This window comes from Grammomys surdaster, unplaced genomic scaffold (genome assembly GCF_004785775.1).
Source record: "Grammomys surdaster isolate TR1022 unplaced genomic scaffold, NIH_TR_1.0 207, whole genome shotgun sequence".
Lineage (NCBI taxonomy): Eukaryota > Metazoa > Chordata > Mammalia > Rodentia > Muridae > Grammomys > Grammomys surdaster.
This window is the reverse complement of record NW_021604652.1, coordinates 1165770-1178418: the sequence shown is the minus strand read 5'-3', so window position 1 is coordinate 1178418 and position 12649 is coordinate 1165770. Positions and strand designations below refer to the sequence as shown.

Here is a 12649-nt window from a genome sequence, read left to right as displayed (position 1 = left end):
TGAAAATGCTGTCTTTTTTCCACTGGATGGTTCTAGCTCCTTTGTCAAAGATCAGGTGACCATAGGTATGGGAGTTCATTTCTGGGTCTTCTATTCTATTCCATTGATCCTCCTGCCTATCTCTTCTCCAATACCACACAATTTTTTATCACTATTGCTTTGTAGTACAGCTTGAAGTCAGGGATGGTGATTCCTCCAGAAGTTCTTTTATTGCTGAGAGTAGTTTTCACTATCCTGGGTTTTTTGTTATTCCAAATGAATTTTAAGATTGCTCTTTCTATCTCTGTGAAGAACTGAGTGGGAATTTTGATGGGGATTGCATTAAATCTGTAGATGGCTTTTGGCAAAATAGCCATTTTTACTATATTAACCCTTCCAATCCATGAGCATGGGAGATCTTTCCATCTTCTGAGGTCTGCTTTGATTTCTTTCTTCAGGGGCTTGAAGTTCTTGTCATACAGGTCTTTTACTTGCTTGGTTAGATTCATACCAAGGTATTTTATATTGTCTCTGACTATTGTGAAGGGTGTCATTTCCATAATTTCTTTCTCAGCCAGTTTATCTTTTGAGTAGAGGAAGGTTGCTGATTGATGCAATAGTTTTGATACTGTCAAATTGTATATATGAAACTCTAGGCTTTTCTATAACTTCCTTCCTTCTTTCCTTTCTTCCTTCCTTCCTTCCTTCCTTCTTTCCTTCCTTCCTTCCTTCCTTCTCACCTTCCTTTCTTCCCTTCTTTCTGGCTGGCCTGAAACTCAGAGAGATGTGCTCTCTGCTTACCAAGTGATAAAATTAAAGGTATACACCACCCAAAAATAGCTTCAAATAGAAAGAGATGTTGACCACCTTACCGAAGGACATATGGCTACTAAGTGATAGTCAGGTTTGTATACATCCAGACTTTGTAACTGCTCCAATGTCTGTCTACTTTGGCATCACATGCTTGATTTATTGCTATATTTCTTTTCCAATGTCCCTCATAATTAGCCTCTAGCCCTGCCTGCAGAAAAATTTTTAAGCCATCACTGATTATTCAATCGGTGGGAAAAGATGCTCTGTTTAGCAAGAAGTTTCCCTGTCTGGAGATTGATTGCCTGTAAAAAGACAGAAGTTGGTACCAGGGACTGGGGTATTGCTGTGATAGGCCTGACCATGCTTTTGTTTGGAGGAATGTGGACTTTCAGATTTTGAATTAGCAAAACTTTTGAATACTTTAAGCAGGGCTTAATGAAGCATTATAGTAGGAACATGGAAGTGTTATGGATTAACAACTTTGGCAAAGGAGACTTCCAGATGGCATAGTATTGCTTGTGTTGCATAGCTATTAGTGGCTAGTCTTAGGCATATCTATAATTGAAAGGGACCAAGTTGAGCAAGGGAACATACAAACTATAGAATTTGAGAAGAAAAGAGGCACTGAGAAATGTGATAGACCTATCAGGTAGATAAATAAACTAAAGAAAAATCTGAAGCTTAATTGAATATAGGCATGAGGCAAGACCCTTAGAGCTGGGAGTGGTGGTATACACCTTTATCCCCACCATTGGAAGCAGAGGCTGGCAGACTCCAGAGTTCAAGGCCACCCTGGTCTATATAGAGAGTTCCATTAAGTTTAGGCAGTGAAGGAAACCATTAAAAACAGAAAGCTGGTGAAAATATATTTCAGTGAGGGGCCATGTTCCAACCCAACAAGGAGCAGACCTTGGCAGGTTTGGTCATATGGTTCTATCTGGTTTTAGAGTCAAGGATACAAGAAAGTGGTTATGGAATCTCCCTCCAAGACTAAGGAAAGCCACTGAGGCCAGGCATATGTCAGAGGTGTCCCTGCATGGAGGTTTAGAGAGGCCATTATGTGAAGATGTGAAGGTGAAACCTAGATTGCCTTGGAGACCTAAAGATGTTGGAAATGTCAAAGTTATGAGATACCTGATGAAGAAACATGCTAACAGGGAATGGAACCAGCCCAGGTGAAAGAAGTGTGTTGCAGTCAACAAGCTGAAAGAAGTTGGAGATCTGAAGTGTGCTTTGACATCAGACATGAAAATGTAGAGTTTGCAGTTTTCCCAGCTGGTTTTCAGTCTTGCTTCGGTCTGGTATTTCCTCACTATTCTCCCTTTCTTCCTCTTTGGAATGGTAATGTATATCCTGTGCCATTATACGTTGGAAATATGTGATCTGGCTTTTTCATTTTGATTTTTACAGGCAGTTACAGTTGAAAGATTGCTATGAGTCTCAGAAAAGACTTTGAACTTTGTACTTTTAAACAGAGTTGATATTGTGATAGACTGGATTGGGACTTCTGAGGTTAAACTAAATGTAGTTTTTCATGGCTACAAGCCTAACATCCTGGTATGGCTATAAGCCTATGGGAGCCAGGGAGTGGAATGTGGTGGTTTGAATGAAAATGGCCACCATAGCCTCAGAATGAGTGGCACTATTAGGAGATGTGGCCTTGTTACAGTAGATCTGGCCTTGTTGGAGGAAGTGTGTCACTGTGAATGGGCTTTAAGGTTTCAAATGTTTGACCCAGACCCAGTCCCAGACCCCAGTCTCTCTCTCTCTCTCTCTCTCTCTCTCTCCCCCTTCCCCTCCCTCTCTCTCTTCCTGTTGTCTGACAATATGGATGTAGAACTCTTGGCTTCTTCTGCAGCACTGTGTCTGCCTGCATGCTGCCGTGGTATCTGCTATGATGTCAATGGACCAAACTGTAAACCAGCCCCAATTAAATGTTTTTCTTTATAAGAGTCACCATGGTCATGGTTTCTCTTCACAGCAATAGAAACTCTGACTAAGATAGCAGACTAAGGTGTCCATGCCTGAAACTGAAAGGTGGTTATAGCCCACTCCATATCCCAGATTCTTCTGGGATGGGACCCTGTAATTAAATATGTGGATTTCTAAAAGTTAATGACAGTAAAAGATTTCTGAATGTATAACAACACAAATTGATTCAAAATTAAACATACAGGGCTACAGATGTAGCTATGTTGGTAGAGTACTTGCTTAGCAGGCCATGTCAGAAGTCTGGATCAGGTTTTCAGTACTGCATAAATTAGACATGGTGGAACACATATGTAATACTACCATACCAGAGGTGAAGGCAGGAGAGTCAGAAGTTCAGGCTCACTCTCAGCTACATAGCAAATTTGAGGCCAGCCTGGGTGATTAAAATTGAAAAACAAAATGGATTTGAAGAGTTTCTGGCAGTATTTGTTCATGTCACATACAACATGTGTACTTTACATTGTGTATGCTGTTACAACATGCAATGATCAGGAATGCATCCTGAAAAACTTCAGCAATGATTGAGATTAGTCTTGGAATGAAGAGCAGAATTTTCTGCTCTTATAGAAACATGTTCTGTTACGGTAAACAGACTTTTAATATTAATATTTTCTTGCCATTTTTTCTCAGTATGTATATATCAAGCTAGAGCATTTGTGGCTTGTAGTAGAATGTTTTATTTTTTAACTATTTAATTTTATTTTAAAAATTGTATGTATGCTTCTCTGTGTCTGTGTGTGCATAAATGCATGCGAGTACAGGTACCCACAAAAGCAAGAGGCTTTGGATCGCCTGGAGCTGGAGTTACCTGACATGAGTCCTCTGCAAGAGCAATACGCAGTCTTAACTACTGAGCCTCTCTCCAGCCACAGAATGATTGAGTTTAAAACAGTAATTGAGTTTCTGAGTTGAGTTTTATAAAAATGAAACCATTAATTAAAATTTGGCTTGGTATTAAGACAGAATTCCAAACAATTTGTGAAATAGCCCTAGATATATTTTCTGTGTGTATATATACATGGTTCTGGTGTGCATGTTTGTGGGTATGTGTGCATGTGTGTACATGTAGGGGGAGGGGAAGAGTTTGACAACAGTCATTTTTCTCTATTACTTTCTCTATATCATTATTATTTTTGAGACAGACTCTCTCACTGAACCTGATGCACATTAATTTGGCTAGACTGGTTGGCCAGCAAGCCTCAGGATATTCCTGTCTCAGACTGTCCAGTGCTGACATTCAGGAGCATGACACTACACTTGGCTTTTTTTATGTTGGTGCTGAGGTTCTGAATTCAGTTGCTCAGACTTACATGACAAGTACTTTAGTGACTGAGCCACCTGTCCAATCCTATTAAAACATTCTACTGCTACTTTTTACTATGTATTTATGTGAAGTGGTAGTTTGGCTGTTGATGACTAGCTATTAAGTTAAACTATTGATCAGCTTTGAAAAATGTTGAAGATGCTCTGTGTCCCCTATTATCAAATATTTGGATATGATTTTTATTTTTGAGACAGAATCTCATGTAGCTCAGGCTGTCCTTGAATTCCCTACTTAGCTAAGGATATTCTTGAACTTCTGATCTTCCTGCTTCTACCTCCAAAGTGCTGGAATTATAGGCACACGCCACCACCAGCTGTTTTATATGGTGCTAAAGATAGAACCCAGGGCTCCATGAATGCTAGGTAAGCACCCTGGAGATCCACATCTCAAGCTCTCAGCTAGAATTTTTTATGTAAAAATAAACAAGCACATCTATCTTATACAAAGTTACTTTTGCCTTTAATGGTAAAATTTTATGTATATCAATGAGCTTAAGTGAACATAGGACAATGATGTAAGTAACACCCATTCATCAAGTCATAACTTAGTGAAAACATCCATAGTAGGTGTGTGTTGGTGATATTCATTTACAAGATTTCCCATTTTTATGCATGAGTGTCCATCTGTGTGGTGTGCATGTGTTTATATGTGTTTAGCTCCACATGAGCACATGCTTGTAGAAGCCAGAGGGCAGCCTTCAATGTCATCCTCAGAAACACCGTCCATGTCCTTTGAGACAGGGTCTCTCCTTAACCTAGAGCTTATCAATTAGGCTAGGTTGGCTGGCCAGTCAGCGCCAGGGATCCTCTTGTTTCCTCCTCCCTAGTACTGAGGTTACCAGCATGGCTTTTCACATGGGTGCAGTGGGATCAAAGTCAGGCCCTCTTTATACCTGCAAAACAAGCACTTTACCAATTTAGCTTTCTTCCAAGGCCCAGTTTTTTCAAATTACTTAACATGGGTGACAAGGATACTTGAGTTGGGGTTTTGAGGCCTGATGGCTAACATCCATTGGGGTAATTCTTGCATTTCTCTCTATAACTCTTGTTTACTGGCTATCCCTTTCCTCTGTTAAATGTTTCTCCCACTGGTATTCTAACTTGGTTCCTAAAACATGGAAAATTCCTGGTTATCTCAGAGACAATACATCTTTTCCTTCGCCATAGGCACCTGCCCTGCAAATGTCATTTTTGCCCTTTCTGGAAAGTTGCATGTGGCATCTGTGACATAGGGCTATTTTTTGCTTCTATTTTTGTATTTTTGAGCAGATTTGGACAAGTGGGAAGTTTTGTCAGGTTACTGTTTCTTCAGAGTTGGAAAAAACCCTGCTAAATGCTTCTAAAGGTTCAGAAATGATGCTTGACCATCCTGGGTGAAAAGCAGCAGATAAGGCTAAGGCTTACAGAGAGCAGGCGGAGCAAGAATAACAGGACAAAATAGGGAGAGTGCACACAAATACTTGTTCTATTCTGGGTAGCTCAGTGGAGCCCCAGTGATAGCTCAAGAATGAGCCTGGAGAAATTCCAGCCTCACTCTCTCACCCGCTTCTTCCTTTGGACAAAATTGTCTTGCCTCCACACCCTGGCCATGCTAACTTTTCTTGTATCTTGAGAGTTAGAAAATTTGACTGACAACGTAGCACAGGTCACAGGTGATCGAAAGATCGCCTTAGACTGCAAGCTTCAGTTTCCCTAGAGGCTGTGTGACCTTGGGAATTTTAGTTAAACCTCAGTCTATCTTAGTGTCAAATGAAAACATTAAAATGCTCCTTAAGGATGGAGGGACCAATTATTGAGTTAAGCACGGGTAAAGTCTAGCACAGTTCCTGGCACATATTTAGTACTAAAACACATGGAGCTGTATGGTAATGGTTGTTGGTCTGTCCGGATGCCACAGCTTTCCCTTGGCAGGTTTACATCTTGGACATGCCTGAAAAGCTGACGTGTCTGAGGACCCTGCACCAATTCAAGAAGTCATAAGAATCATTTGGCGCCTTAGTGGGTTTGCCTCCTCTCGCTCCCTCACTCTGCAAGCATAAACCTTTTAGGAAACCTTTTAAGAAAGCTGAAGAGACCCTTGCAGGTTTTTTGCGTGGATAGGAACATGGTCCCAAATTCTGAGTCGGATACTCTTCCTGACCCCCACCGCCCCAAGTCCAGTTCACCCCATTTCCCTGAATTCCATCAGCTCAGGCTCTCCAGGTATTAATTTTCTCATCACCAGAAATCCCACCCCAACCCCCACCACTTATTTAGTTCCTGGAATACTACCACAGAGGAGATTAAGTGAGACCCGACGGGGGTTATATCATCCTGGCAACCGCAGAGTGTGCCTGTGCAGACTTTTTCTCAGCCTGATTGTTCTTAATTGGGTTCCTGCAATGCCTCAGGTCAGACCTGGGGGCCAAAAGGGTGAATCTCTCCTCTCCTCCCATTGTCCAATTCCTGAGTTGGAAATTGTACTGTTTCCTCTCTGGGGCTAAGAAAAATGTAAGAAATGTCTGCTTACTCTCTACCATCTGCTAGGAGGTGGCACTTCAGGGAAACCTCTGATAATTAAAAGGATGCAAAGAGGAGAAAGCTTGAGGATGCCAGGAGATGATGCAGCGCACAGCATGCCATACTAGAAGGCATCACAGTCTTTCCCTATTCAGAGGATACTTTCCCCATGATACCCATCCCTGTGCCAGGGATGCCTCTCAGAAACTGCTACCTGCAGGCTTTCTAGGGAAGGTTTGTGAGCCAGGTTAGAAACTGTCAGAAGAGTCAGGATGAAGCGACCTAAAATGCTAACTTTTACCTTAACAGCTTGAGTGTTAAAATAAACAGTGTGAGCAAGGGGTATAGGGTGTGGACTAAATCTGACTGATGATCCCAGACCAAGCTGTGTTTGAGAAGCCTATTACTGTTTCCTAAGAACCACTCTTGGGAGATAGGGCCTTTGTTAGCCCCTGCCACAGATTTTTCTCTCCCATTTACCTTCTGACCTCAGCATTGTCTTTTCTGGGTGACCTTCAAAACCCCTGTGGGCATTGTACTCACAGCCTATATATTCACTAGCCCCTCCTTCTGTTCTTCACCTCACTCTCAGGTATCACTCCTGAGATATCACTAAAGCATACGGTATCCCCAGCCTTTCATTCCACTTTGTCCTTCCTACCACCTCCCTTTACCCATCTCCTACTTCATACTCCTGATCTTTTTCCAGCCTTCCTTGTATGCTATTGCTTTCTCCACTACCCTCCCATCACATAGTTGGGAGTTATACTTGTGGACTTAAATAGCTCACCCCAGCCCAGCCCAGCCCAGCCCAGCCCAGCCCCGCCCCCGCCCCCGCCCCACCCCGCCCCCCCCAGCCCAGCCCAGCCCAGCCCACTGGTTCATTTCCATGCCTTTCCTCCTTGAGGGGAAAGTTCTGAGGCCCAGATTGTGGTTCTTTATCCTTATAGCCCTGGCATGTGGCCTTATTCTCAGCACACAGGTACCTGATAAATATTTATTGAATAAATGATCACATAAGCATGGCATCCAATTCATTATACTTTTATTTTTTACTACACTCTGCAACAGCAAATTAAATACAGGGAAGTGACAGTCTTTTATTTTTGTTAGTTTGTTAACACAACAATAGTCTCAAAAGGAGGGCAACCATGTGGCTTTATGTTTGGAGTGTGTGTGTGTGTGTGTGTGTGTGTGTGGTATTATTGTTATTTACCTTATTTTACTGGTTATTTCAAATATGCAAATATTACCAATACATTTTACACAGCTATCTGAACTTTTATACTGAAACAAGACAGGAAAAGAAAATGAGCAATTTCACTTATAAACACTGATCATGAAGACAAAGAGTATATTAGAAGGAAGGAAATATTATTAGAATTGGAACACAATAAACATAAGGTGTACTATTTACCCTAACCCTCCCAACTTTTGATTTAGGACCCTAGTGCCCATTTCCCAAAGGCCCTTTTAACAGATATCACTCAACTAAAGTGAAACACCAGACTTCACATGGAACCAAAGAACATGGCTGTTGCCTCAGACCTGGCCCTGGCCTGCTCATCTTCCACAGCCTCCCTGTATTGCTCTGGCCAGTCCTGTGGCTGCTTTCTGTAGAGCCTAGCCATATATTCTAAGGCTTTCATTTTGGAGATTTCAAGGTGCGCCCGAGGACCCCAGAGCAGCTCGAATTCAACTGGAGTAGAGTAGGAGAGCGGCCTGCAGTCTAGGTAGCGTTGCCTCATTAGCTTGCAGGTGATGGCGTGTTTCCTCCCTACATCAACACCAAATCTCTGGAGTAAGTTCCAGATCTTGGCCTCTTTGACACGGTTGCCCATTAGGAAGATCAAACCCAGGATTGGCATCATGTATTCTTGGGTCGGTCTGCCCAGGCTCTCTAGCATTGCTTGCTCTTCTTCTGATTCTGGTTGCTGGACAAGGAGGTAGATGTGCTCACTGGTATCAACCTCAATCAGAGAGAACCCATAAAACAGATCAAGGATTAGAGTGGCTCGGCTGAGGATATTTGGGAAGACATCCTTGAATTCTTTGCCAGTGTGAGCTAATAGCTCATCCTGATGGATAGGCAGCAACTCTTCGGCGACACTATTAGCCAACTGGACCAATTCATTTGCTTTATCATTCATAGTGTCCTCTGACCAGAACTCTAAGCCAGCAGCCTGGCTTCTCTCTTTGGCTTTGTCAGCTTCCAGAGCTTTGTTATATTCTTCTGGCCAGTTCCAGGGTTCTTCATCATGGGCCTCTGCTACAGACTTCAGGGCTTCCATCTTTGTGATTTCTCTGTGGGCTCTAGAGCCCCACAGGAACTCAAATTCAAGGGGATTAGTGCCATATACTGGCCAGTACTCCAAAAATCGCATACCGACAAAGTCAATAGTGAGGAGGTTTCTTGTGTTCCCAAACAGGTTGTTGATCCTCTGAGGCTCATCTATCACATCTACCTTTAACAGCAGGTCCCAAATGGAGGCCTCTCTTGCCCGGTTGCCATTCAAGAGGATGTGGCCTAGGACCAAGGCCAGGAGACCTGCTTTTGGTATGTCCAGGGTCTCCGCTAGCGGTTCAGTGATCTGGGGACGTGGTTTGCTGATAAGGTTGTAAGTGTCAGACTGAGGATCAAGGACTCTGAGATTCAACCCGAAGACCCGATCCAGATGAGCTGAGGCTCGTCTGAGTATCTCAGGGAACAGATCTGAGTATTCTTTGAGAAACTCCAGCATTTCTGACTGTCGGATAGACCCCTCGCTTTGGCTTTTCATTAGCATGAAATTCACTAAAGCAACCGACCTCTCTTCTAGAGGGTCATGGACCCTGAGCGCCCCCAAACGTCGGGACTGCTCGTCGATGAGAACCTCGATATCACTCGGGTCCTGCACAGCCTGGGGAGCGCTGGCACCCTGTGGGTCGTTTGGAATCTCAGGGCCATGGGGAGCCTCGAGGACTAGCATGGAGGTGGGGGTCCGGGAGGCATTAGTAGCCTGCATTTCGCCCTGGCTGTCGCTGTAATCTGCAGTGGTCTCTGGGCTGCCTTGGCGCGCATTCTGGCTTACCAGAGACATGGTTCCAGGAGACAGGAACGCAAATGCCGAGGTCAGCGATCCGTCAGAAGGAGCGTCTGAGGTGTGTTGGCACCTCAACACAGAGCCGAAGCTGTGCGGTTCGAAAGTGAGAGCTGGTGAGAAAAGCGATCTTTTTACACAAGCAGTAGCCCGTAATAAAGAAAAGCCTAAGAGCGCCTGGCTTTGCCGCATCCCACGCAGGCGCACTTAAACGCTGCAATATGGTGACCATGCCCCGCTCCCGCCCCCTCCCACTTCTGGCTGGAAGACTAGGCTTGCTGTGGGGTTCGAATTTATTAAGGAATCGAATTTGCAAAAAGGAACAAAGGAGATGAAGTAGAAGAATTAGGGGAAGGGGGTGTTCGGTGATGCTGCATTTGAAGTTTTTCTAGTTTTTTTCTGTGAGGTATTAAGCACCTTAGTAAGGCTTAATAGAAGATGAGGGCAGTATTATGATAATTGTAGAGTCATTAAGGCCTCCACCAACTCAACAGATTATTTCTTAAGAATATGCCCATTTCAGGCACAATGCTGGATATTTGTGAGATGCATCACTGATTGCCGTGAGGACAAATTGATTATTTCCTCTCATATGGAGCTTGCAGTCAGTACATTCCAGGGTTGGTTCAACCAGTGGCAATGTGGGCCAACCCTTTATGGAGCACTTACTAGGAAACAGCCCTAGTGCTTCACTTTTCTCATATTAAAGTCACTGAGTCTTAGCTAGTCTAAATGGTGTTCATCTTAAAGATGAGAAAACTGGCACAGGGAAGTGAGCTTGACTGTACAAACTCAGGCAGCTACGAGTCAAAGAGATCGGGCTTGAATCCTTTTATCAGAGCCCAGGACATAAGCACTTTTTATCACACCATCTGACTTTCAAGGAGTTCTTAGCTTTATTTTATAAACACGTCTCAGAAAAAATTGATGGAAACCAGCATGAGTCAATTTACAAATAGCACAAACACAGAAGTAATGAATGTCAGTTTTGTCTGAAGCATCTTGGATTGAAGGTAGTTGCTGAAAAGGAGTCAGAGGAGCTGAGCCCTAAGTGATCAGAGGAATGGGAAGAGTTGGTACTTTGCAAGGGCATTGTAGCATTAGGGACCATCAACAAGGAAGATCTAGAAGTATGAAAATAAAATATAAGGTTGTGTAACTGCCAGTTATCCATATTAGCTAGAGCTAGAATATGGGTGGGAGACAAGGACAGAGGTGGCTAAACATGTGGGACTGGATTTCCTCCTGTATGTCAGAACTGTTTAGGGCTGCACAGAAGAGTAGGTTTGTATGTGTGTATTTGAGGGTTCACTCATAGTCCAAACACTCAGGCCAGGAAGAAGATTTGGTTGCTCTGTTTTCTTGGAGTGCTGCCATAGTAGTTGGGCTAAAGCTCAGCTGTAATCCAGGAATTCAATGGAGGATTGTAAAGGAAGAAAAAAAATGCCAGATTGTCATCTGCAGCCACATTTGAAATCCTTCCACATTCTTGATGGTAATGATTACTGTTTTACATTCAGTGATCCAGTGCCCTGAAATTCCTTCAGAGACCACACTCGCTGACGTGCACATGACATTTTCCACATCTTTATTTTCAAAAAAGAAAATATAGTGCATGCTACTATAAAAGAAAAATAGGAGCCCAATCCAAATATTTTGCCCAAACTGGTAGCTGCTGCAGCTGTACAACTTGGGTCAGTTTGGAGGGATCTTTTCCTCCAGTTCTCCCAGTCTCCAGTCGGGTAATGTGTTCTTTGTCTTAGATTGGTGTTTCTGAAAGTAAAACTAAATTTAGTTTGTTTTTTTAAAATCTTCTTTACTTACTATAAATAAAACCCCACTCACAGTGTGACCTGGACTTATTTTTCCCCATCTAGTAAAGGGATGCAACATCAAATGGAAAAACACCTTAACTCTGAAATGATATCTCAGCCTCACTCCGTGGTATTCAATCCCTTAACAAGTTTATCCATACCTGGTTCTCTATCTTCCTCATTATTCTGAGCACATTCTTCCATGAAGTCCTCTCCTGGACACACTGACCTGCATTTTCTATTCATTCAGCTAATTTTATATTCTGTAAGCCAATGAAGATATTTATTTATTCTTAAATGAACAACAAGGGAGCTATGTCTATGATTTACATATGTAAATGTAAATGCAAAAAGATGGGCTGACATTCTTTATCTCAAATTTCTTTCGAGGCTTTCCATTATTTTTTACACATTTTTAAAGAATGAATATTTTCCATACTATAATATCTTCAATATAATTTTAATAAAGTGTTTCACTTGACTACTAGAATATGCACATAACAAAGTCCATAAATCACAAATGTGGTGCTTGGTAAGTTATGACACATTTAACACACCATGTGATCATAATGCCAGTTAAGACCAATTCCAGCATCTTGAAAGTTCTTGTGCCCTTTATTCCAATTCTTTCCTTCTCACTTGTCCTTGAAGAAAATTGGCATACAGACTTACAGACTTCTGACATTTTAGGTTAATCATTCATATATATATATATATATATATATATATATATATATGAACCATTATGTACAAATACTAACTATATATACTTTAAATAATAATAATAGAGTTATACAGAATGTATTTATTTGTATTTTCTCTCAAGAGCTACCCCCATTCTATTGCAGTTTTATCTGTGTTATTTGTAACAGTAGTTTGTTAATTTTCACTTCTATAGAGTTTATAATCGTGTGAATATGGACTTCTAAGAAGACAGATACATATCTATTATATGATTATGAATTCAGAATATGCATAACATATTTTTACAAAGGACTGTTAGTCAAAGGAATAATAATATTATGCAAAAACCTCACATATATAAATCTCATTCCTGGATTTTGTTGTATGTATATAACATTGTAGCTCGGGTAAAAGAATGTTTGTTAGTTGTTGTGGCTTAAACATCTCCATGATTGTTTGCTTGTT

The 12649-nt window shown here is 41.9% G+C and overlaps 1 protein-coding gene across 1 annotated transcript; it reads right to left on the bottom strand.

The window, feature by feature from the left end:
- Window positions 1-7803: 7803 nt before the first annotated feature.
- Window positions 7804-9888, bottom strand: Magee2 (MAGE family member E2). The gene has a single exon (XM_028771418.1). The coding sequence runs from the start codon at window positions 9876-9878 to the stop codon at window positions 8118-8120; it is 1761 nt and encodes a 586-aa protein (XP_028627251.1). The 5' UTR covers window positions 9879-9888; the 3' UTR covers window positions 7804-8117.
- Window positions 9889-12649: the final 2761 nt, after the last annotated feature.

Excerpts from the sequence above, each read along its gene's own strand:
- Magee2 (XM_028771418.1), bottom strand. The coding sequence starts at position 9,878 with ATGCGGCAAAGCCAGGCGCTCTTAGGCTTTTCTTTATTACGGGCTACT.